This window comes from Leopardus geoffroyi, chromosome A2, assembly GCF_018350155.1.
Source record: "Leopardus geoffroyi isolate Oge1 chromosome A2, O.geoffroyi_Oge1_pat1.0, whole genome shotgun sequence".
NCBI classification, from domain to species: domain Eukaryota; kingdom Metazoa; phylum Chordata; class Mammalia; order Carnivora; family Felidae; genus Leopardus; species Leopardus geoffroyi.
In genome coordinates this window covers 126,042,957-126,070,017 of record NC_059331.1, presented here as the reverse complement: position 1 = coordinate 126,070,017, position 27,061 = coordinate 126,042,957, and the positions used below count along the sequence as shown (strand labels likewise).

Genomic DNA, 27,061 nt, shown 5'->3' with positions numbered 1-27,061 from the left:
TTTTAAAGGTATATTTCACGGATTCAGAGACCATCTTAATTATTTGTACTGTGTGTCTGTACTCATTAAACTTGTTATGTGTAAATTCTCTTGGTGCTTGTGCATGCCCTAGGTGACATTTGGTTAAATATTTTTCTGGGCCACAGCCCTGAGATGCCAGGATCATTAGTGCAGAGCTAGAATGTGGATCTGGTTGTCAGTCCCAGAATCCTCACCACTCCTATGCCTGTCATCTTGTTTGTCCTTCAGGTTTTCTTGTATTTGGCATGATACATCTTTCACTTGCTTCTGGACTTGCTAGTCAATGGCTCTCTACCTAATGCCTGTATGCCCATTAAGCGAGCTCCAAAAACTGAGAAGCTATCCCAGCTATTCAGAAATCAATGAGTCTGGTATTAAAAGTATTAAAACCAGCCTACCCATGATTTTTAGATTAATAATGTTTACTGTAATGGAACATAAAGCAAAGTAAGTATTTTATTGATTTCAGGCTACCCGTGTAATGTGGACACCACCTCTCCGGGAAAGTTTCTCATATCCATTTCTTGTACTTCAGATGTGCATTTTAACTTTGATTCTCAGGTAATTTTTGTTTATAAACAAATCTAAATAAATTATGTAAGCTTTCTTAAAATATGCTTCAACTTATTAAGTTATAATTGTCAAATTTAGTTTTCCTTTTATTTATAGTTACTTTAAAATTAAATTGAGTATCTAGTTGAGAAAATTATCTAAAATTACGCAAATAATTGCTTTCCACTTGAGTCTAGACTACAGATTTTTGGTAATCTAAATTCCTAGAGAGATGGTTTCTTTTTTTTTTTTTTTTTTTTTTTTTTTCAACGTTTATTTATTTTTGGGACAGAGAGAGACAGAGCATGAACGGGGGAGGGGCAGAGAGAGAGGGAGACACAGAATCGGAAACAGGCTCCAGGCTCTGAGCCATCAGCCCAGAGCCCGATGCGGGGCTCGAACTCACAGACTGCGAGATCGTGACCTGGCTGAAGTCGGACGCTTAACCGACTGCGCCACCCAGGTGCCCCGAGATGGTTTCTTTTTATATTTTTGAAGTGATTTTAGTCTGACCAGTCAGGGGTTTCCTGGAATGAAATGTGTTAACTACAACATTTAGGATTATACCCGTGAGTGCATGTATTATATACTCTGTACTTTAGCCAAGAGTCATTTTTGTTTGGTAAATATAACTGAGTACTTAGTGAATATATTTTGTGATAATATAACAAAACAATAGGAACATTTAAAGTTTTGCTTTTGAAAATTTATATAACATAGTGTAAGGATTTATCAAAATCCAGTATACCCTTTATAAAAAAGAACGGCTACAATTTTATGATTTACACAAAATGTTGTACATTTCTTTTTCATATTCTAAAAGATACTAACACTATCTGTGGTAAAAGGTGTTGGTTACTGATATTTCATAATTGCAGACTGGACAATTTAAAACTTCAGTGTGCAGTAGTTTATAACTGCATTCCAGAATTCTCTTTAAGTCATCATTTTAATTTTTTTCTTTAAATTTTTCTCATTGTTAATCTATTACTTCACCAGCTTGTACACTTTTCCTCCATTGCTTTTTGAAATATAAAAATGGTGGTATATAAAACTGTTGCTGCTAACATAGGCTAAGTATCTTGAGCTATGCAGGGTCAGTTCATGTTCTATTTTCTGACCACATTGCTGGAGTATTAAATTTCTTATGTCATGCACAGTGAAAGGAAAATAAACTTTTATGTTTAAAGTATTTTATTTACTGGTAAACTAGATACAGTATTTAAACTGCTAATTTAGATTGTTTTGTACTAAGCATTTTTATAACAGGTATTTTAAGTTCTTTTTAATGAGGTTTTAAATTTAACTATATTTTGTTGCCTTAGATCAAAGGTAAGGAGTCATTAGATTTCATCATTTTGCAGTTAGCTTTTCTGTTTAGTGATAGGCTTAACTTTAATAGTAAAACTTACTGGTATTAATTCTCTCTATTAAGGACCTCGAACAATAGTAGAAGGCATTTTATTGCACTCTGTCTTTCCAATGTTGCTTTTATGCTTCCCTGGCAGTTTGCTCAGTTTATACTTTTTACTCAGGTAAGATGATTTCAAACTAATTTAAGTTGAATGCAAGATGTACTTGGTTGCTTTTATAGAAGTTTTAAAATGTCATGATGTTACTGCTCTAATAGTCTTTTAAAATATGGAATAATTATAGTTCTACATTCTATTGATGTATTGGTTTAGTTAGGCAGATATTAATGATCAACACGCAAAAGACCTTTTCCTATTTAAGTCACAATTTTTCTTGTTTATTTTTGAGATGGTCTCTATAAATTTGCCTGTAGATTTTCCTTTTATCTTAGGAATCATTTTGGATGCCAAGCTACCCAACATGGTAAGGGCCAATCCTATTCTTCATGGTGGGGGTATCTGCTTCTAATCTAGTTTACCGTTGGCTGTTTTGTCTGAAGAGCAGAATCGTACTGGACAGCGCTTCTCAGAGCTTCAATTGTGGTATTATTTGAGTGAATTTGAGGCCATATCCTGCCATTAAGTAACTAACGGCAAGAAACTGAGCTGGAAAAGCAGAGAGTAAAAGGTCAATTTTGATGAAATTTCATGATACCCAAATTTTCCATCAGAGCTCCTTTCTACCTAACTAACTAGCACTGATAATAATAATGTTCTCTATTGCCGATAAGAAATTGTACCAAGAAGACTGGTGCTGCCCATTATCTACAAGGAATGAAATGATAATCTCAGCTTAATTGGTGCTACATGTTTAAAGTATTCTCTGTGCTTACTTCCTTAGAGTTGGCCCTTCCAGGTTGTAACACAGAGAATCTGTGGTTTCCATTATGTGCACGTGCCAGCATAGATTTCTAATGTGCCTCACTTCCTCGCAAGCACATGTATTAATCCACTGGTGCTGATGAGATTGCTTAAGTAGCTGTTTGGGTAATTTTGATATCGCTTTAATGATTTTTGATCCATTCAAAACATGTGCTAGGCTTTTCTTTCTTTCTTTTCTTTTTTCTTTCATTATTGAGATACAACTGATGAGCAATAATTTATAAGTTTAAAGTGTACAGTGTGTTGCCACCTACTCACTTTTAAGGCCAGTGTCTGCAGAATCATGATGAAACCTTCGTCTGGGGGCAAGAAAAGAAGCCCGTTGTCTACATTTTCACAACACAATGTTGACTCTGTTGCTTGTATCTAATGAGAGGGCTCTCTTTTCAACCAGAAATTCAAACAGCAACATTTCAGCAACTGAGCAGAATTTTCGCCCCTTCAGTGTTTCTCTTAGCCACAGCTTATTTGTGATACTTAATAAGTGTGGTCCAGACTTGTATATGCTAATGATACTGGTCTCTGAGAGGAAAGAAAGGGAGACTAACATATGCCAGATTTCAGTTTCACAGTTTATCATTTAATCCTCAAGGAGTCCAGTCAGATGGGTATTATAGATAAAGAGAGGCTCAAAGATTAAATTCAAATCATCTATCCAACTGCAAAGCTCCAGCATTTTCCAGTTTATTTTTGTTGCATGTCTAAGGCCTTTGAACTCTTCTCTGTTGAAGGCTGCACACTTGGCTATATTATCTTACTTCCTTGCTAAAACGCCTTCAGCTTTCATGCAGCAGTAATAAAAGAAATATGCATTTGAAGAACATTTCTGTACCTTTTGTGAAACTATAATTAATTGAGTGTACTCTATTATCTAATTGCTTTTCTATATAAGTACCTATATGACACATTTTTCATAATTAGTGTCAAGATTAATTTTCCTCACAAGGTGAATTTATGAACTTCCTTTTAACCACTGTATCATATTAAATGAGCTGGACTCAAAAGGAGACCGGCAGAAAGCAACTGCATTTTTTCTCCTACTGCCTCTTAAAACCTTCATTCTAGACTTGTTTCTCCCTCATATTTAGATGAAATTTCAGGAGGTTCCATATCTATTCCTTTCCTTTTCATTTTGAAGAAGTTTCATTTCAGTAAAAAAAAAAAAAAAAAAAAAAGATCTTTAAAATCTTGTGTTTTCTGACCACAAAACATGATATATATCCACTTAACTAGTTCTAGGTTAATTTTCCTTAATAATGTTACATAGATTTTTAGAGACCTTACAGATCTTTCATTAGATTTATTCCCAGGTATTTTCTATTTTTGATGCATTTTAAAAGATTGGGTATTTTATATTTGTTAGGTATATAGTTATACATATGTTAATTGGGCAAAGTTTCTTAAATATGTTATTCAATTTTTTTTGTTATTTACTATTTTTGTTTGCTTATTTCAGTTACTAGAGGGGGAATGTGTTAAAATCTTCTACTTTAACAGTCGATCAGTATCTATTCTTTAAATATGTTGATGTAATATTATGATATGCACAGTTGTTAAATATTCCTTTTAGTTGTTATTTTTTTTAATATCAAATTTGTTGTCAAATTGGTTTCCATACAACACCCAGTGCTCATCCCAAAAGGTGCCCTCCTCAATACCCATTACCCACCCTCCCCTCCCTTCCACCCCCCATCTACCCTCAGTTTGTTCTCAGTTTTTAAGAGTCTCTTATGCTTTGGCTCTCTCCCTCTCTAACCTTTTTTTTTTTCCTTCCCCTCCCCCCTGGACTTCTGTTAAGTTTCTCAGGATCCACATAAGAGTGAAAACATATGGTATCTGTCTTTCTCTGTATGACTTATTTCACTTAGCATAATATTCCTTTTATTTTTATGTAATGTGCCTTCAAATTATTTTTTTAAATTTTTTAATGTTTAGTTTTGAGAGAGAGAGAGAGACAGAAACAGAGCACAAGTGGGGGAGAGGAAGAGGGAGAGGGAGACACAGAATCCAAAGCAGGCTCCAAGCTCTGAGGTGTCATCACAGAACTCACATGCCATGAGATGATGACCTGAGCCGAAGTCAGACACTTAACTGACTGAGCCACCCAGGCACCCCTGTGTCTTAAAAAATTTTAAGTGCATCTGTGTGTGGTAAGAACACTTAACATAAGATATCCCATCCTCACAAATTTGTTAAGTGTAGATAGAATACAGTATTGTTATCTATAGGCTCAGTGTTGTACAGATCTCTAGAGTTTATTGATATGTCATAACTGAAACTTTATATGCATTGATTAGCAACTTTCCATTTCTCCTCCCCCCCCCACCCCCCCACCTAGCCTCTGGCTATCACTATTCTTTGCTTCCATGGGTCTGTCTATTCTAAATACCTCATATAAGTGGAATCATGCAGTATTTGACCTTCTATGACTAGCTTATTTCACTTAGCATAATGAAATTATGAATTATCCTCATTCATATTGTACCATATTACAGGATTTACATCTTTTTTAAGACTTATGATATTCCATTTTATGTGTATGACACATTTTTAATCCATTTATCCATTGGTTGTCATTTAGGTTATTTCCACATTTAGGATATTATGAATAGTGCTACAGTGAGCACGGGAGTGCTTGTATCTCTTCAGGATTCTGTTTTCAATACTTTTTTTTTGTTTTTGTTTTTATCTTGTTTTATTTTTTATTTTTTTTTTTAAATTTCATCCAAATTAGCATATAGTGCAACAATGATTTCAGGAGTAGATTCCTTAACACCCCTTACCCATTTAGCCTATCCCCCCTCCCACACCCCCTCTAGGAACCCTCAGTTTGTTCTCCATATTTATGAGTCTCTTCTGTTTTGTCCCCCTCCCTGTTTTTATATTACTTTTGTTTCCCTTCCCTTATGTTCATCTGTTTTGTCTCTTAAAGTCCTCATATGAGTGAAGTCATATGATTTTTTTCTTTCTCTGACTAATTTCACTTAGCATAATACCCTCCAGTTCCATCCACGTAGTTGCAAATGGCAAGATTTCATTCTTTTTCATTGCCGAGTAATACTTCATTGCATATATATACCACGCCTTATTTATCCATTCATCCATCAATGGACATTTGGGCTCTTTCCATACTTTGGCTATTGTTGACAGTGCTGCTATACACATGGGGGTGCATGTGCCCCTTTGAAACAGCACCCCTGTATCCCTGGGATAAATGCCTAGTAGTTCAATTGCTGGGTCTAAGGTAGTTCTATTTTTAGTTTTTTGAGGAACCTCCATACTGTTTTCCAGAATGGCTGCACCAGCTTGCATTCCCACCAACAATGCAAAAGAGATCCTCTTTCTCTGCCAACATCTGTTGTTGCCTGAGTTGTTCATGTTAGCCCTTCTGACAGGTGTAAGGTGGCACCTCCTTGTGGTTTTGATTTGTATTTCCCTGATGATGAGTGATGTTGAGCATTTTTTCATGTGTCAGTTGGCCATCTGGATGTCTTCTTTGGAGAAGTGTCTGTTCATGTCTTTTGCCCATTTCTTCACTGAATTTTTTGTTTTTTTGGTGTTGAGTTTGGTAAGTTCTTTATAGATTTTGGATACTAACCCTTTATCTGATATGTCATTTGCAAATATCTTCTCCCATTCTGTTGGTTGCCTTTTAGTTTTGCTGATTGTTTCCTTTGCTATGCAGAAGCTTTTTATTTTGATGAGGTCCCAGTAGTTCATTTTTGCTTTTGTTTCCCTTGCCTCCGAAGACGTGTTGAGTAAGAAGTTGCTGCGGGCAGGATCAAAAAGGTTTTTGCCTGCTTTCTCCTCAAGGATTTTGATGGCTTCCTGTCTTACATTTAGGTCTTTCATCCATTTTGAGTTTATTTTTGTGTATGGTGTAAGAAAGTAGTCCAGGTTCATTCTTCTGCCTGTCGCTGTCCAGTTTTCCCAGCACCACTTGCTGAAGAGACTGTCTTGGATATTCTTTTCTGCTTTGTCAAAAATTAGTTGGCCATATGTTTGTGGGTCCATTTCTGGGTTCTCTATTCTATTCCATTGATCTGAGTGTCTGTTCTTATGCCAGGACCATACTGTCTTGATGATTACAGCTTTGTAGTATAGCTTGAAGTCTGGGATTATGATGCCTCCTGCTTTGGTTTTCTTTTTCAAGATTGCTTTGGCTATTCGGGGTCTTTTCTGGTTTCATACAAATTTTAGGATTCTTTGTTCTAGCTCTGTGAAGAATGCTGGTATCATTTTGATAGGGATTGCATCGAATATGTAGATTGCTTTGGATAGTATTGACATTTTAACAATATTTGTTCTTCCTATCCAGGAGCATGGAATCTTTTTCCATTTTTTGGTGTCTTCAATTTCTTTCATAAGCTTTCTGTAGTTTTCAATGTATAGATTTTTTTATCTCCTTGGTTAGATTTATTCCTAGGTATTTTATGGGTTTTGGTGCAACTGTAAATGGGATCGATTCCTTGATTTCTCTTTCTCTCACTTCATTATTGTTGTATAGGAATGCAACCGATTTCTGTGCGTTGATTTTATATCCTGCAACTTTGCTGAATTCATGAATCAATTCTAGCAGTTTTTGGTGGAATCTTTTGGGTTTTCCATATAGAGTATCATGTCATCTGCAAAGAGTGAAAGTTTGACCTCCTCCTGGCTGATTTGGATGCCTTTTATTTCTTTGTGTTGTCTGATTGCAGAGGCTAAGACTTCTAATACTATGTTGAATAACAGTGGCAAGAGTGGACATCCCTATCTTGTTCCTGACCTTATCCTTCTGTCCCTACTTTCTTGAGGGTTTTTATCAAGAAAGGATGCTGTATTTTGTCCAGTGCTTTCTCTGCATTGAGAGGATCATATGGTTCTTGTCCTTTCTTTTATTGATGTGATGAATCACATTAATTGTTTTGCAGATATTGAACCAGCCCTGCATCCCATGTATAAATCCCACTTAGTCATGGTGAATAATTTTTTTAATGTATTGTTGGATCTGGTTGGCTAATATATTATTGAGGAATTTTGCATCCATGTTCATCAGGGAAATTGGTCTATAGTTCTCCTTTTTAGTGTGGTCTCTGTCTGGTTTTGTAATCAAGGTAATGCTGGCTTCATAGACAGAGTTTGGAAGTTTTCCTTCCATTTCTATTTGTTGGAACAGCTTCAAGAGAATAGGTGTTAATTCTTCCTTAAATGTTTGGTAGCTAGAATTCCCCTGGAAAGCCATCTGGCCCTGGACTCCCTTGTTTTTTGGGAGATTTTTGATTACTAATTCGATTTCCTTACTGGTTATGGGTCTGTTCAAATTTTCTATTTCTTCCTGTTTCAGTTTTGGTAGTGTATATGTTTCTAGGAATTTGTCCATTTCTTCCAGATTGCCCATTTTATTGGCCTATAATTGCTCATAATATTCTCTTATTATTGTGTTTATTTCTGTTGTGTTGGTTGTGATCTGTCCACTTTCTTTCTTGATTTTATTTATTTGGGTCCTTTTTCTTTTTGATCAAACTGGCTAGTGGTTTGTCAATTTTGTTAATTCTTTCAAAGAACCAGCTTCTAGTTTCATTAATCTGTTCTACTGTTTTCTTGGTTTCGATAGCATTAATTTCTGCTCTAATCTTTATTATTTCCTGTCTTCTGCTGGTTTTGGGTCTTATTTGCTGTTCTTTTTTGAGCTCCTTAAGGCATAAGATTAGGTTGTGTATCTGAGATCTTTCTTCCTTCTTTAGAAAGGCCTGGATTGCTATATACTTTCCTCTTATGACTGCCTTTGCTACATGCCAGAGGTTTTGGGTTGTAGTGTTATCATTTTCATTTGCTTCCATATACTTTTTAATTTCATCTTTAACTTCTTGGTTAGCCCATTCATTCTTTAGTAGGATGTTCTTTAGTCTCCAAGTATTTGTTACCTTTCCAAATTTTTTTCTTGTGGTTGATTTCGAGTTTCATAGCATTGTGGTCTGAAAATATGCACGGTATGATCTCAATCTTTTTGTACTTACTTAGGGCTGATCTGTGTCCCAGTATATGGTCTATTCTGGAGAACATTCCATGGGCACTGGAGAAGAATGTATATTCTGTTGCTTTAGGATGGAATGTTCTGAATATATCTGTTAAGTCCACCTGGTCCAGTGTGTCATTCAAAACCATTGTTTCCTTTTTTGATTAGATGATCTGCCCACTGCTGTGAGTGGGGTGTTGAAGTCTCCAACTCTTTGCAAGAGGGTCTCACTGAGCAATGGCCGAATGCCAGCTGCACGCAGGAACGCTTGCGGGACTCTGTTGCTGCCAATGCCCTGAGGCTGCGGCCAGGTGCCAGCCCACCCCAGAAAAAGTTCACGAGATAGTGTAGCAGCAGCGTTTCAGGGATTATGGAAAATCACACCACACATCTGGCACCAGGCTTCACCCTTAATGACCTTGTTCCAGCACCAGCAAATGTGGTTTTCTGGGGTCTGCTGGGACCAGGTGGCTTCAACAGTCTCCACCAAATGTCCTTCCAGCAGTGGAACCGCTTTTCCCCATGTGGCCTGGGAACCTCCCAGACCCCACTCAGTTCCTGGGGATTCGCCCTTCCCACCAGAGCACCACCAGTATTGAGCTGTGGAGTTGCAGACTTTGCACTCCCCTTGTTTACAGTCTTAATGGAATTTAAACCTTCTCCTTTCTCCTTTCTCTCTTTTTAGTTTAGTCCCTGCAGCTATTTCCAATTTTCCACTTTCTCTCCAGCTGCTTTTGGGGAGGGGTGCTTTTCCCATATACTTCCCCGCCCCCCACTCCCCCGCCCCAGTCTCCATCCTCTCTCTGCTCACAAAAGCACCCTCCTTCCTGCACCTTCTTGCTCCCTAAATTCACTTCTCTACGCCATTTACCTGCTGAATTCTGTAGTTCAGGTTGTGCAGATTGTTGTGTTAATCCTCCAGTCAGTTTTCTAGGTGTGTAGGATGGTTTAGTGTTGTTCTGGCTGTGTCTCATGGATGCGAGACATACAAAAAACTTCCATGCTGTTCTGCCATCTTGGCTCCTCCCTGTTTTCAATTCTTTAAGATAAATACCTAGAAGTGTGATTGCTGGATTATATGATAATTCTATTTTTTATTTTTTGAGGAACCTTCATACTGTTTTCCATAGCAGCCATACAATTTTGCATATGTATCAACTGTGTGAACTGTGTGAAAGAGTTCCCTTTTTTCCATATCCTCATTAATACTTGTTGCCTGGTTGTTGATAATAACCATCCTAATGGGTGTGAGATAACATACCATTGTGGTTTTGATTTGTATTTCACTGATAATTAGTGACATTGAGCATTTTTTTGTATATATATTATCCATTTGCATATCTTTGGGTAAATACCTGTTCAAGCCTTTGCCCATTTTTTAATAGCATTATTAGTTTTTCCCTAGAGTATTAGGAGGTTTTGTTCAGTAATAAGTATTTTGGATATTAACCTTTTATCAGATATATGGTCTGCAAATATTTTCTCCCATTCTATAGATTGCCTTTTTACTTTGTTGATTGTTTCCTTTGCTGGGCAGAAGCTTTTTAGTTTGATGCAATGTTACTTGTCTGTACATCTGATAAGAGATTAACATAAAAAGATAAGAGATAATTAGTGTTGGAGAGGATGTAGTAGAAACGGAGTGAATGCTTATGCTCTGTTGGTGTGAATTTAAATTGGTGCAACCACTATGGAAGAGTTTGGAGGCTCTCCATGTAATTAAAAATAGAGAATGGGGCGCCTGGGTGGCGCAGTCGGTTAAGCGTCCGACTTCAGCCAGGTCACGATCTCGCCATCCGTGAGTTCGAGCCCCGCGTTGGGCTCTGGGCTGATGGCTCAGAGCCTGGAGCCTGTTTCCGATTCTGTGTCTCCCTCTCTCTCTGCCCCTCCCCCGTTCATGCTCTGTCTCTCTCTGTTCCAAAAATAAATAAACGTTGAAAAATAGAGCTATTATGTGATCCAGCAATTCCATTTCTAGGTGTATATCCAAAGGAAATGAAAAGAGATTATCCAAGAGATATTTAAATTTCCATGTTTCTTACAGCATTATTCACAATAGCCAAGATGTGGAAAAAACCCAAGTGACTTTCAACACATGAATGGATAAAGAAGATGGGATACACACACACACGCGCACACACACACACACACACACACACACACACACAGTGGAATATTCTGCTATGAGAAAGAAGAAAATCCTGCCATTTGTGCCAACATAGATGGACCTTGAGGGCCTTGTGCTAAGTGAGATATGTCAGGCAGAGAACAACAAATACTGTATGATACCATTTATATGTGGAAACAAAAACAGCCAAGCTAGTAGAGTTGAATGGTGGTTACCAGTATGTGGGGGGGGGGGGGGTGGGGTGGGGGGTGGGGGAGAGATAGGGAGATATTGTTCAAAGAACACAAACTTGCAATTGGAAGATGAATGAATTTGGGAGATCTAATACACAGTAGAGTGATTACAATTAACAATATTGTTTTATATACTTGAAAGTTGCCAGGAGAGTAGATCTTAAATGTTCTTACTACAAAAATGACATGGGAATTTGGTGACATAATGGAGGGAGATATTAGCTAACACTGAAGTGCTAATCCTGTTATAATATATAGGTATGTCAAATCAACATGTTATACACCTTAAACTTACATAATGTTGTGAGTTAGTTACATCTTAATAAATCTGGAAAAAATAGGGGGTTCCTTAGTAGAGATTCTAACCATAATAAAAAGGGAAAATTCTTAAGTCTAGTTAAGTTCTGATTATCCATTACCTGGTATATTGCTTGGAACTACATTCCACCTGTCTTATCTCTTCTGGGGGAGGAGGTGGGTAGTAAGGTATTTAGGCTGAGAGAACAAGAAATGACAAAGGCTTTGACAGTAAGATATTAGCCTCAAACTCCCAAATTCTGGATAGTTGATTTATAGAATAAACTTGTAATAATTTATGCATTCTTGAACTGTGAGTTTTGATGGTCGCCTTCTGTTTTATGAGGCACTTGATAATGTGTTGAAAAGAGGTTTGCTGAGCTATTTGTATCCTTGCCTTTTTTTCCACACCACCAAGTAAGTACCTTTAGGGTGGAGATAGCATTGGTACTCTAGTATCCATTGATAGGATTTAAATTTATAGGATTGTCTCTAAAAAAAAACAAACAAACTTGTATTTGAAGCTCTAAGTAGCTAAGGTATGACAAAGCACTGGAAAACTGTATTCAGGTAAATTGTTTAGTACTTGAAAGTATTACCATCTTCAGCTTTGTTTAACACAAACATCTCCTTGGCACTCTTGAATGAATTACTCATTGTTTCTGTGTTTACAAATTTTTTTGAAATTGTACATGCAATGAACTCCTAACCTCTTTACTACTGAGTGTTAAATTGCATGGGACTTTTCTGTTCAAAGGCCCAAACTAAAGAATTCCTGGGCTCAGTCATAATAATGACTGTGAATACCATCCTCTAAAATATAAGCAATGGTAATATTGTACTTTGCAGTAGAGTTCTGCAGTCTTTAATTGAATAAAGTATAACCAAAATAAAATGTCAAGTAGTTGGAATCATAGAGCATGTTGCTTTTTCACCCTAGCTTCTTTCACTTAGCAATATGCATTTAAGTTTCTCCATGTCTTTTCATGACTGGATAGCTCATTTTTTTATACTGCTGAATGATATTTCATTGTACAGATTTACACAGTTTGTTTATCCATTCACCTTTTGAAGGACATTGTGGTTGCTTCCAGTCTTGGGTGATTCTAGAAACATTTGTGTGAATTTTGTATGCATATAAGAATGTAACACAATTGGGTACATACTCAGGAATGTGATTGGTGGATTGTATTGTAAGACTATGTTTAGGTTTGTAAGAAATTGCTAGTTTTATCAGGATTTTGGATTTCAGCCATTCTTATAGGTGCATAGCAGTATGTCCTTATTGCTTTAATTTACAGTTACCATTTTTATATGTGCTTATTTGCCATCTGTATATATTATTTGATAAGGTAATTGTTTGGATCTTTTGCCCATTTTTAAACTGGGTTGTTCTCTGGGGCGCCTGGGTGGCTCAGTCAGTTGAGTGTCCCGACTTCAAGTCAGATCATGATCTCACGGTCCCTTGAGTTCGAGCCCCATATTGGGCTCTGTGCTGACAGCTCAGAGCCTGGAGTCTGCTTTGGATTCTGTGTCTCTCTCAAAAATAGATAAACATTAAAAAAAAATTTTTTTTAAATAAATTGGGTTTTCTTATTTCTGAATTTTAAGAGTTCTAAATATATTTTGCATACCAGACCTTTATCAACATGGGTTTTTTTTCTTTAATAACACTTTAAAAATGTAAAAACCACTCAGCTTGTAAACTACTCAAAAACATGTCTGGCATCATTAGAAATAGACTTTCTTTTTGATATGTGGAAGGAAATAACAGATAAAATTGAGACTTCCTGGGTTGCATGGGTGGCTCACTTGGTTAAGCATCTGACTTAATAGCTCAGGTCAGGATCTCACGGTTTGTGGGTTAGAGCCCCACATCGGCTCTGTGCTGACAGCGCGGAGGCTGCTTGGGATTCTCTCTCTCTGCTCCTCTCCCACTCGTGCTCTCTCTCTCTCTCAAAATAAATAAACTTTAAAAATTTTTTAAATTTCCAAGAGAGTTCTGAAAGCCATAATAGAAATTGAAATATATAAATTGATTACATAAATAATATGTAAATATGTAAATAAATTTATTACATAATATTACACAAATTTATATGTAATATAAATATTAGAATAATCAATATTAGGAAAGATGGATTTATTTATTTTTTTAACATTTTTATTTATTTTTGAGACAGGGAGAGACAGAACATGAACAGGGGAGGGTCAGAGAGAGGGCAACACAGAATCTGAAACACGCTCCAGGCTCTGAGCTGTCAGCACAGAGCCTGACGCGGGGCTCAAACTCACGGACCGCAAGATCATGACCTGAGCCGAAGTCAGCCGCTCAACCAACTGAGCCAGGCAGGTGCCCTAAGAAAGATGGATTTAAAAGCAGGTTAAATACAACCAAAGAAGTGATAAATTCAAAGGTAGGTCAGAAGAAAACATTTAGAAAAAAGAATGACAAAGGGATGAAAAATATATGAAAGAATATAATAGATACAGAACATACAGTGTAAAGGTCTAATATATTCTACTTTATATCTTAGAAAAGGATATAGGAATGAAATAAAAACTATATTTAAAGAGATTATATCGGAGAAATTCCAAACATTTACAGAAAAAATCAAGCATCGATTTATAAAGTATTCTTTCATATATTTTTCATCCCTTTGTCATTCTTTTTTCTAAATGTTTTCTTCTGACCTACCTTTGAATTTATCACTTCTTTGGTTGTATTTAACCTGCTTTTAAATCCATCTTTCTTAGGGCACCTGCCTGGCTCAGTTGGTTGAGCGGCTGACTTCGGCTCAGGTCATGATCTTGCGGTCCGTGAGTTTGAGCCCCGCGTCAGGCTCTGTGCTGACAGCTCAGAGCCTGGAGCGTGTTTCAGATTCTGTGTCGCCCTCTCTCTGACCCTCCCCTGTTCATGTTCTGTCTCTCCCTGTCTCAAAAATAAATAAAAATGTTAAAAAAATAAATAAATCCATCTTTCCTAATATTGATTATTCTAATATTTATATTACATATAAATTTGTGTAATATTATGTAATAAATTTATTTACATATTTACATATTATTTATGTAATCAATTTATATATTTCAATTTCTATTATGGCTTTCAGAACTCTCTTGGAAATTTAAAAAATTTTTAAAGTTTATTTATTTTGAGAGAGAGAGAGAGCACGAGTGGGAGAGGAGCAGAGAGAGAGAATCCCAAGCAGCCTCCGCGCTGTCAGCACAGAGCCGATGTGGGGCTCTAACCCACAAACCGTGAGATCCTGACCTGAGCTATTAAGTCAGATGCTTAACCAAGTGAGCCACCCATGCAACCCAGGAAGTCTCAATTTTATCTGTTATTTCCTTCCACATATCAAAAAGAAAGTCTATTTCTAATGATGCCAGACATGTTTTTGAGTAGTTTACAAGCTGAGTGGTTTTTACATTTTTAAAGTGTTATTAAAGAAAAAAAAAATAGACGAAGAATATACAACAGAGACTGTACATGGCCCACAAAGCATAACACATTTACTAGCTGCTTTTTACGTAAAAAGTTTACTGACCCATAAAGTAGATTCTTTATATACCTGTTTCTGTTATCCTAGTGATAATAGATATCTCCTATATCTGGTTGGTTTTGATGCGGTATTGGATATTGTACATGAACAATCACAGAGTTACTTTGGGACTAGGTTGATATTAACTTCTTCCAGAGAAGATTGAAATTTGTTCCACTAGGCAGATAAAGGCACTACCAATCTTCAGTCACCCTCATACAATGAGAGAATGAGCTGATTCAAAGGTGGACTTCCATCTTTCTGAGGGCTGCTTGACTTCTGCTTCTCTCTTATATCCCAAAGCAAAGCTTGGGGACTTAGTGAGGATCTTGTTCTTTGTGTGCCCTGAGTACTGAGTCCATTGAGATCTTTCAACTACCTCTATTAGAATCTGCTTCTGTTGGAATTGGCAGCTACGTCTGGGATAAAAGCAACCCAAAATGTCACACTCATCACTAGGTTTCCATCTCTTCTCTGGTTTTAACTTCCTAATTCTTTTTTGCTTTGTTAATGATGTGTGGCTTTCATACAGGTTTTGAAATATTTTTTCTAGCTATTCTAGTTCTTAATGATAATGTTGGTTCAAATTATTTTGATTATCATTATTGGAAATAAACTCTTATATTTACTTATAGGTAGTGAAGTGTTTGTTTTCTGCTTGTTTTCACTTTTGCTTTTTTGCTATTTTTATTTCAGATAGCTTCATTATTTCCCATGTATGTTGTGGGGTACATTGAGCCAAACAAATTTCAGAAGATCATTTATATGAACATGGTAATATTTTTAACATTTATAAGTCAAATATTAAAATAAGATTTCAGGGTTGATAAAACAGAACTGACTCTATTTTATGGGGTTACCTCCTCCAAGTAGTATTTAATGTATATGATGTTGATATTATCCAGAAGGAAAGATTATACTATTATATATCTACATCTATAACATCGGATAGACTACACTCTATCAACTAGACTATAGATGTTTTATGTTCTGTGAAACTTTAAACATTTTTAATGTTTTATTTATTATTATTATCATTACTTTTGAAACTGCCTTTTCTCCCTGAGATCTGAGATTTTTAGCACTTTGCATTAATATGACCCTGTAAATTTTATGTTTCTGCATTTTTAAAATCTTACTTTCTAAATACATATATATATATATATATACTTCAGCTAAGAAAATAAAATATGGCCTTGTTAGTTATGGAAATCTTCAAGTAGTCCAACAAAAATAAGATTAGAAAATTAATACTTTCTTACTATATTCTTTCTATATTCTTACTGTAGTCTTTCTTACTATATTATTCCATCATTGAATCAATAGAAACAATAGTGTTTTTTCTGTTTTCTTTATAGCAAGTAGCAAATAGAGAAATAAAATGAAATTCTCCTGTATATAATTTATGGTGTTGAAAATACTTAAAACCTATCAGTGTGTTGAAATTCTATTATCATTTGAACAAGATCTACTTATCTATTTATCAATCTTATTTATGCATATAACATTTGTGGTTTTTTTTTTTAAATGCTTATTTATTTTTGAGACAGAGAGAGACAGAGTGCAAGTGGGGGAGGGGCAGAGAGAGAGGGAGACACAGAATCTGAAACAGGCTCCAGGCTCTCAGCGGTCAGCACAGAGCCCGACGCGGGGCTCGAACCCACGGACTGTGAGATCATGACCTGAGCCGAAGTCGGACGCTCAACCGACTGAGCCACCCAGGCGCCCCTATGCATATAACATTTGTATTAGAAATGACTATGCCTGTAGACAAAGTATGCATCATGCTGTTTATCTAATCACAATAAAACAGATGTTTCTTTTCCTCAATTTTCAGATTTCAGTTCTCCTTTGTTTTGTGTTGATGTTTGGAAATCCAATGTGTTTATCTTCTTATTATTCATCATCTTTGTTAATGACATGGGTAAGTGTTTGCTAAGCTCCTGAAGATTTGTTTTTACCTGTCAAATAGTAGGTTTACCCATGTGATATAAGCTTAGGAGAATAAATAGTGCCCTTCCCGAATTATTGCTCACATGAGAAACTGTTTCCCAAATAATGCTTTCTGTCTATCTTATCCTTGAAAAATGAATACAATCCAAAATTTACCTCTTTAAGGCAATTCCCAAGTAAATATTTTAAAAACAATCATAAGCTAATAAGACTTATTTTAAAAATATGCCATCTATGATAAAAATTAGTTATTTCTTTCTATGTCAGTTTAGTACACTAGTTATTGCAGTGACACTGCCGTTGCCCAAGCATTTTTGAACTCCTCTGAAATGCCTTCACAGACACAGATGGTGGCACATTCTTTTGAATATCCTCAATGGTGGCAAATCTTCATCTTTCAAGGGTGGATTTAGTTTTTGGAAATGACCAAAGTCTTATGAACAAGGTGGGTGATTAGATCTTGGGTAATATAGATCTTGATCAAAATATGGTGTGACAATAAAGTAATTAGACTGATTTTCTTGCACCATAAATTATCCCTGGAAAAAAATTTATCTCTGAAGGCAGTTTAGAAAGAGGAGTTTCCGTCTGTTTTAAGCAATGGCAACATGATGAGAATAATGCATGTGACTTACTTTCATGGGATAACACTCATTTGGATTATGTATTTGGAAGGGTGGTTCAGTATATTCGTTTTATTACTTTAGAGTCACACTTCTAATATTGATGAGCCAGAGCATGGAGTGTTTCCCTCCACTGGAATGTTATTGGGGTATTCTCTTTTTGTAATGATTAGAAATGATATGAACCACAGTAATACCAAAATGTAGCACTTTTCCACATATGGTGCATAGATGGGCTCTTGCAATTTCCCCTATATTTTAATATTTTGGTCCCCAGCCTCTTTCCCCCCCAAATAAGTAATCCCTACTTTTTCTGTCTCCCCAAAAACCTTTCAGCATTTTGTCAAATTTTGTCAGTATTACAACATAAAGTACTTGTAATCATCTATCCCTTTTTATGAAAGCATTTTGTTTTGAAATATAGCACACGTGTAGAAAACTACATAAAACAAATGTTTTATGTACTTAGTACTGACTAGTAGTGATAAATACTGATTAATGAACTGTTATTTGACAAAGTAACTTAAGCTGCCATCAAGTCAAAGTTAGAACTTGTCTAACCATTCTAGAAGCCCTCTATGTGTCCTGCCCAATTATAACTCCCTTGCACTGCTCTAAAGCAGGAATAGTTGTCTTGATTATGGTAATTACTCCTAGCTTTCATTTATAGTTTCATCAATTAATTTTCTATTTTTACTTACAGCTTTTCTATATATCTTCCTGGTTTTGTTTCCAAGAAATTTATTTGTTAAGAATTCAGGTCATTGAACGCAGCACAGGAAGGTGCTGTGGTCTAGGTTTTGCTCTTTGAATCCTCATTGGGTGATTTTACGTCTCCCTTTGCCTTTTTTATTTATAATACAGTTTATCCTCGAACAGTACAAGGACTAGGGATGTTAAATCCCCATGCAATTAAAAATCCACATATAATTTTGATTCCCCAAAAACTTAACTACTGGTAACTAATGTTGACTGGAAGCCTTGCTGATAACATAAGTAGTCAATTAACATGTACTTTGTATGTTATGTGTCTTATGTACTGTATTCTTAAAGTAAGCTCTAGAGGAAAGAAAGTGTTATTAAGGAAATCATAGGAAGAGAGAATACATTTACAGTACTGTACTGTACTTACCAAAAAAATTTAAGTTGACACATGCAGTTCAAACCTGTGTTGTTTCAGGGTCAACTGTATATTAGTAATTAGATCTAAAACTTGGACAGGTTCAGATTTGATTCCTTTGGCAAGTCCATAGTATTGTTTTTTAGCAGGAGGCACATAATATCTGGTGCCTCTCTTTTTATGGTGGCAGCCATCAATGCTTAATACCAGATCCACTAATTAAATAGGGATTGCAAAATGGTGATATATCAATCCCTCACTTACGGTTCATATAGGAAAATAAAGTACATGTCCAAATGAGGGAAGTTGGGAGGAGGTAGAAAAATATTTGAAGAAATAATGGCCAAAACTTTTCCAATTTGATGAAAATTACAAACTGAGATATAAAAAATCTTGTTGAATCTCAGTACAAGAAACTGAGAGAAAGCTAAATAAGGCACATGATAATCAAATTGCTCAAAATTAGTGATAAAGAGAAAATCTTAAGAACAGCCAGAGAAATAAGACCTATTAAATGTAGAAGAACAGAGGGTAAGGATGTCAAAAGATTTTTCATAAGAAAAATAATGCAAGCAGTAAGATAGTCAAGCAACATCTTTATAAAATACTTAAAAAAAAAAAAAACATTGGGAATTTGTAATTATATACCCAGCAAATATATCCTTCAAAATGAACACAAAGACTCTATGACCAGCACATTTTCACTAAAATAAATGTTAAAGGGGGTCCTTCAGATGGAAGAAATAATATATTAGATGTCAGTCTGGCTCTACACAAATGAAGGGCACACGCAATAGTAGCTAAAGGTAAATATGTAAGGTTTTCCTGACATTTTTAAAAATATTTATTCTGAGAGAAAGAGAGAGAGAATGTGTACGTGTAGGGGAGGAGCAGAGAAGGAGAGAGAGAATCCCAGGCAGGCTCTGTGCTCTCAGCATAGAGCCCTTGTGGGGCTCCATCTCATGAACCCATAAGATCATGACCTAATGTGAGATCGTGACCTAAGCTGAAATCAAGAGTTGGATGCTTAACCGACTGAGCCACCCAGGTGCCCCCCTGCCATTTTTAACCACATTGTTGGACTTTGGGGGCATCATGCTCTGTGAAATAAGATAAATACTATCTTTCAATTTGTGTCTTTAGTTTCTTTCAGCAATGTTTTGTAGTTTTCAATGTATTAAGTCTTTTACCTGTTTGAGTTTATTCTTAATACTTTTTTTCAGAGGCTATTACAATTACAAATGGGATTATTTTCTTAATTTCCTTTTCAGAGTTTTCATTTTTAGTGTGTAGAAATACAAAACATTTTTGCATGTTGATTGTGTGTTGTGCTTCTTTGCAGAATTTATTTATTCCAAGTGTGTGTGTGTGTTTTCTATGTAGAAAATCACATCATCTGCGAAGAGATAATTTTACATCTTTCTTTCCAATTTTTTATGCCTTTTATTTCCTTTTCTTGCTTAATTGCTGTAGCTAGGACTTCCAGTACTATGTTGAATAGAAATGGTGAAAGTTGGCAACCTTGCCTTCTTCTAATGTTAAAGTAAAAGCTTACAGTTTTTCACCATTCAGTATGATGTGAGCTGTGGGATTTTCAAATATGGCCTTTATTGTGTTGAGGTAATCTCCCTCTATTCCTAGTTTGTTGAGAGTTTTTATCATGATAGGACACTAATTTTTTTCAAATGCTTTCCCTACATCTATTGAGATGATCTTGTGATTTTTAATCCCTCATTCTGTTAATGTAGCATGTTACATTAACTGATTTGCATATGTTGAACCATCCTAGCATTGCAAGATCTCACTTAATCATTGTGAATGGTCCTCTTAATGTGTGCTGTTAAATGTGGTTTGCTTGTATTTTGTTAAGAATTTTTCCATTTATGTTCATCAGGGATATTGGTCTGTAAGTTTTCTCAGTGTCCTTGCCTGGCTTTGGTATCAGGGTCATGCTGGCCTTAAGAAATATATTTGGAAGTATCCCTCCTCTGCAGTTTTTGAAACAGTTTGAGAAGGATTGACATTAATTTTTCTTTAAATGTTTGGTAGGATTCATCAATAAAGCCATCTGGTCTTTGATTTTTTTCTTTGTTGTGAGGTTTTTGATTATTTGTTCAATATTCTTACTAATTATAGATATGCTTAGAGTTTCTGTTTCTGTATGATTCTGTCTTGGTAGATTGTTTGCTTCTAGGAATATGTGTCTTCTATGTAATCAATTTGTTACTATATAACTGTTCACAGTAGTCTCTTATAATCTATTTTGCTTGAGTTTAGTTATTTCAGATGGGAGAGTATGTGTGATTCCTGTTATATCAACTTGACCAGAAGCAGTAGTTCCATCCTGATTGATTTTAATTACTTACTTTATTTTGGGGGTGAAATATTATCATGTTTCTAAGAATAAGAAATATATAAAAAGTTGTACTCAGAAAATGTCACTCCCTCTCATTCCCTCTACCTTTTCTCTCGTTTTCTTTTCACCTTTGTCCTGCCTTTCCTGTAAGGTATCTCATTGTTTTTCTCATTTAGTTGTTTTTTCTTTTTTACAGTAATAAATATTTTATATATATATATATATATATATATATATAAATATATACATATGTATATATATATATTTATCATATCTCCTCTTACTTACATGAAAGGTAGAATACTTAGATAGTCTTCTGCACTTTGGTTTATCAGCCTATTGTATATATCATGCAACAACCTATCCTGGATACAATTCCTTATAATGTCATAGAGATCTTCTTCATGCTTTATATAGTTTCATAGTACTACACTGGGTATGTTCTGTAGATAATTCAAATACTGTCCTATGTCTGGGCATCTAGGTTGTTTCCTATATTTTGCACTTACAAACAGGTTGCAGTGTATAATTTGGTACATTTATATTTTCTGTTGTTGGAAGCTCAGGAATTCTGGCTCACCTTGAGCTAACTAGATGCTGCAAAATTCTACTCCAAATCTAAGTAACACAGAGGCCTAAGATTTCGGTTTCCTATAGGAAGCTTTTTCTTCCCACCCCAAACTCAAACAAATACCTTGTGAGCTTGTAGCAATGGCAGGAGGAGTATTCCTAGTCCTTGAGTATCTTTGTCAGTTTGGGTTGCTATAGTAAAAATACTATAGACAGAAATTTATTTTTCACAGTTCTAGAGGCTAGGAAGTCCAAGATCAAGATACCAGCCAATTTGTTTCTTGGTGAGGGCTCTCTTCTTGATTTACAGATGCCTTCACTATATTCTCACATGGTCAAGAGACAGACATCTCTCCCATGTCTCTTCTTATAAAAGCACTAGTCCCGGGGCACCTGGGTGGCTCAGTTGGTTGAGCGTCTGACTTCGGCTCAGGTCATGATCTCACAGTTTGTGGGTTCAAGCCCCACATCAGGCTCTTTGCTGACTGTTTGCTCGGAGCCTGGAGACTGCTTTGGATTCTGTGTCTCCCTCTCTCTCTACCCCTTCCCCGCTCACACTTTGTCTCACTCTGTTTATCAAAAATAAATAAATGTAAAAAAATTAAAAAAAAATAGCACTAGTCCCATTCATGAGGGCTCTGCCATCATGGTCTAATTACCTCCCAAAGGTTTCATCTGTTACGTCAGAGTGAGGATTAGAGTTTCAGCACATGCATTTGGTGGGGGACATAAACATTTAGTTGATAGCACTGAAGGATATGATTTTTGAGGACCCCAGCTTTATACATGTCTCAAGTCCAATTTCTTACCTTCCATAGCCCCAGGCCCTTTTCTGCTTTTGATGTAAGCCCATTGTTGCAACTTTATTCTGCAGTCCTTCTTGAAGACTACCCTAAGTTTTCTCCTACATGTTTGTTTTTTAAAGTCATCTGCTTTCTCTGGCACCTGGAAAATTCATTTTCTTTCTTATAAGTTCAGTTAGGTATGTTTTTAATATTTTGTTTTTATTTTTATTTCATCCCACTACAATATTCAACCCACATGGCACAATGCCTGGCGTCCAGCACCCACAGTCACTCTAGAACACTTCTCCCCAGTCCCCTTCATCTAAATAAATTTCCAGTTCTAACAGCATCTGTTTTTCCACAACTGTGTGCTTCCCACCCCCAGGTACCTCTTAACTGTTTGTTTATTTGAGAGAGAAAGAGTGAGAGAGAGCATGCAAATGGGGGAGAAGGAGAGAGAGAGAGAGGACAGAGGATCCTAATCAGGCTCTGTGCTGACTCACAAACCGTGAGATCATGACCTGAGCCAAATTCAGACGTTTAAATGACTGAGCCACCCAGGCACGCCCAGTTAGCCATTTTTTAAAAATTTAAAAATATTTTATTTAGGAATTTGGGGAGGAAGGATTTTCATGTTATTTTAGACCACTAATTTTGCTGGGCGACTTAACATATATCCTTGCATGGACACACCTCCCACAAACAACCCACACCATCAGAGGAGTAACCTGCACAAGGCATCACAGCTAATTCAGTGAGGAATTAACTTGATTCTAGAAGCAACTTGCTGGTACATACAGCATTGAGCTGTCACTAAAAGGAAATCTGCCATGTCCAAATTTTGAAAAATCAACAATTAAGAAGGAAAATGACTGGTGATAGCCAAGATGGAAGGGGGTGGCTGGGTAATTTTTAAAATGTATCATTCATATAAAATGTCAATTTTATTTAATTGTTTAATTTTATATCATGTGCATTTTAGGTGATAATTCTAAAGAGAAATCAAATTCAAAGATTGGGAGTGTCTGAACTCAACTTTTGGGTAAGATTCAACATTTTTTACCATTTCTTCGAACTTTTTATTTCTATAAACTGAATACAGACAGTATACTTTAAAACTCGAATGACTTATAGTCAATAAATCTTATAAATACCTACTAATATGGGGCAAGAAATAGTCCTTAGTGACATCTACAAGTCATTATCAGAAACGAGTTCATGTATTTCAGTACCACTCTCACACCTCTCTTCCTTTACTTTTCACCCTGCTGTATATACCCTTACTGCCTTGCTTTCTAAAAAAATTTTTTTGCCTTGAGTTTCTCCCTTTAAATTTACTAACCTTCTCTTCAAAATAACTCAGTCTGTAGTCCTGCCCCCACTTTCTGTTTTTCTTTTCTCTACATCTGTCTATCATCTATTTGTTCTTCTGCTTCCCATGTTAGACTATTATTTTTGTCCCTGTCACATTTTCCCTACAGTCTCCCAGCCCCTTCCTATATCAACTCAGACACCACCTAATCTTCTTTTGACTTCTTCCCACACATGCAAATGGATGGCCCACATTAATTCTATGTTTGTGTGTTTTGTTTCCAAATAAACTCAGTATGCTGTTAGGTAGACACTACAATTACTAATTCTCGTAATATTGGACAGGTGACACTCCTTTTTTATCTCTTGATCTTTGATGTAGATGTACACCTATGAAAAAGTAAAACCTGCCATATTGAAGAACTATGTGATTACATATGATATATTAATAGGGGGAAGCTGGAGAAGTTATGGTAAGATAAGGTAGATTTCTACTCAGAATGCAAAAGGACAAAGTGTATTGAGTTGCCAGTTACTCGCTACTGGAGGCTTTCTCTAATGGTGAAAATATAGAAATATTTGTGTACTTGAATTAGTGGATGATATGACTCTTCTAATATATGATTTTTTTAGTTCACAAAAATTCGCAGTTTTTTCCAAGATGAAGCCAGGAAATTGATGGAAAATTCAAAGATCTTCACTTAATAACTGAACTCAAAGTCAAAATTTCTATTACAAACTGTTGAAAAATGGCAACAAACAGAATAGCATCCATGGACATTTAGGAAATTCTGGCAAAGCTGTACTGAGATTTATTCTCTTCTTTTCAGTTTTAGACTGGAAAGGGTAAAAATTAAGCTTTCAAGTCAAGAATTCAAAGAAACAAACATCTAAGAAGAAAAAAGTTGAGATATAATTAATGTTCAAAACATTTATTTTTTTAAAGCTGACAGAATTGATGTCAGTCTTTTGCAAAGGGGAGAAATAAATTTTAGTTATCTAAACAATACAAAGGATATTCTGGCCTTTTATGGCTTTTTCCCCATAAAAAGGCAAAAAGGAAAAGCAAAGATATTTTGTGAACTAACACTTTTTCTTGCAACCCCCTTCCTCCCAAAAAAACTTGGCATTTTACTATTCCAAGTAATTCTTTCATACCTGTGGAATAAAGATTATATTGCATATCTTACTCCATATGGTATTTAGAAGCCAAGGTCTGAATGCTGAGTGTTCTCATTGCTACACTGTTTCCTTGCTTCTAGACCCATACTTCTAGACCGATATAGATACATATGCATACATACATCTAATATTTGTACCATTGAAATTCCACAAGGAGAGGTAAAAGAGAGTGGGGCTGAAAAATTTTGAATATATAATGGCTGAAGACTTTCCAAATTTGGTAAAAGACATAAATCTACAGAGTCAAGAAATGGAGTGAATCCCAAGTAGGATAAACCCAACAATATCCATGCCAAGACACATCATAATTAAATTTCTGAAAACTAAAGACAAAAAATCTGAAAAGCAGGCAGAGAGAAATGACATGTTGCCTATAGGGCAAAACTGATTTAGATTACATTAGCCTGAAACTATGGGGCCAGAAGGAGATGGCATAACATTTGTCAAATGCTTGAAAGAATTGTCAACTGCAAATTAAATGTCCAAGGATAGTGTCTTTTAGGAGTGTAGGGAAAATAAAAGACATTCTCAGATGAAGGAAAACTAAGAGAATTTGTTGCTAGCAGAGCAACCCTTAAAGAATAGTAAATGGAAGTTCTTGAGGCAGAAACTAAATGACCAGAAAGAATCTTAGAACATCAGGAAGAAATTAAAAAGAAAAAAAAAAAAGAAAAAAGAAAAAGAAAATGGATACATAAAGGAGTAAATGTAATATACTATTCTTGTGTTTTTCTTTTCATGTGTTTCCTCTTGGCTTATTATTTAGCTAGATGTTTGAATCAAATTTTAATTAATTTATTTTTTCTCTCATTTTTATTGATATGAGTTTTTGAGGCCATGGATTTTCTTCTGATCATTGTTTTACATGACTTTCTTCATTCCTAATACGTAGTTTTCATTATCATATTTGGAAAAAAATGTTTGTTTCTCTCTCACTTAAGACCTGTTTTAATAATAAGTTTGTTAATTTCCAGGAGGGAAGGACCTTTTTTTCTTCTAACTTTGTTATTAACTTCTAGTTTTATTACATCACGATGATAGAAGATTACATTTTTAGTTTGTGGACCCACTGGATGCTTTCTCTCTGACCTAATGGATGATCATTTTTTTGTGAATATTTTATGTGTGCTTGATGAAGGTGTATCCTTTATTAGCAAGACATATTTTGATAAATTTATCCACGAAATTTATTTTTAAATGTTTTGGTCTTTTATATCTTTATGTATTATTTGCCCACTGACCTCTCCTGTATTGAAAAAGTGTATTTAAGTCTTTTAATATTAGTGTGTTTCTGTTTCTCCTTGAAGATCCAGTAACTTCTGTTTTATAAGGATGGTTGCAATACATAGATATTCATACTTAATTATATTTTCTTCATGAATTGTGTCTTTTAGTGTCAAAATAATTTCCATATCTAATGCTTTTTGGTGTGAAACTTAGTGAGGATAGGATTATAAGCTTTAGTTTCTTATTAGCTTTGGTACATTTTTGCCGCTGTTTCATTGTCACGTTTTTGAATCTGTTTCAGTACATCTTTGTATAGCACAGGTCAAACACCGCTTTGTGAGAATTTGAAGATTTTTATTTATGTTGTAAATGTTATATTATTTTTTGTATTTACAATTTCTCGACATATTTCATTACACATTTCTCTTTCATTTTTAACTTTCTATATTCAGGAAAGTTGTTCCCTCAATTATTGCATACTTGAAACTGTTTTTCTGTAATCTTTATACCTGAATGACAGATGGACTAGATATAAAGTTCTTGGTTCCCACTTTCTTGAGTGTCTTGAAAATGCTTCTACACTGTTTTATCGCTTTTATGTTTCTTTTAATATGCATGATGCAAGCCAGATTTTCTTGCCCTTCTAAGTTATGTGCTGAGAAGTGTTACGGACTTTTCTTCCTTTTTAAGTTTTACTAGGCTATGTCTCGAGGTAGTTTACCATACTGGTCAATTTTCCCAATTCCTGGTGGGTCCTTTCCACATGTAAGTCCAGGTCTTTTATTTCTAGGAAGTTTTCTTGGATTGTAGTTTGAATACTAGTGTGAATTCATTGCTCAGTTTTCCTTTTTCAGGGACTCCAATTA

At 35.5% G+C, this 27,061-nt stretch overlaps 1 protein-coding gene across 1 annotated transcript in view; it reads left to right on the top strand.

Annotated features, from left to right (window-relative positions):
• The window catches only part of DPY19L2 (dpy-19 like 2), a 94,320-nt gene that overhangs the window by 29,772 nt on the left and 37,487 nt on the right, over positions 1-27,061 (top strand). The window contains exons 8-12 of the mRNA XM_045495291.1: positions 491-582; positions 2,009-2,108; positions 15,765-15,842; positions 16,906-16,992; positions 23,458-23,517. Of these exons, the coding sequence (XP_045351247.1) occupies positions 491-582; positions 2,009-2,108; positions 15,765-15,842; positions 16,906-16,992; positions 23,458-23,517 (417 nt within the window). The remainder of the gene's footprint in view (positions 1-490; positions 583-2,008; positions 2,109-15,764; positions 15,843-16,905; positions 16,993-23,457; positions 23,518-27,061) is intronic.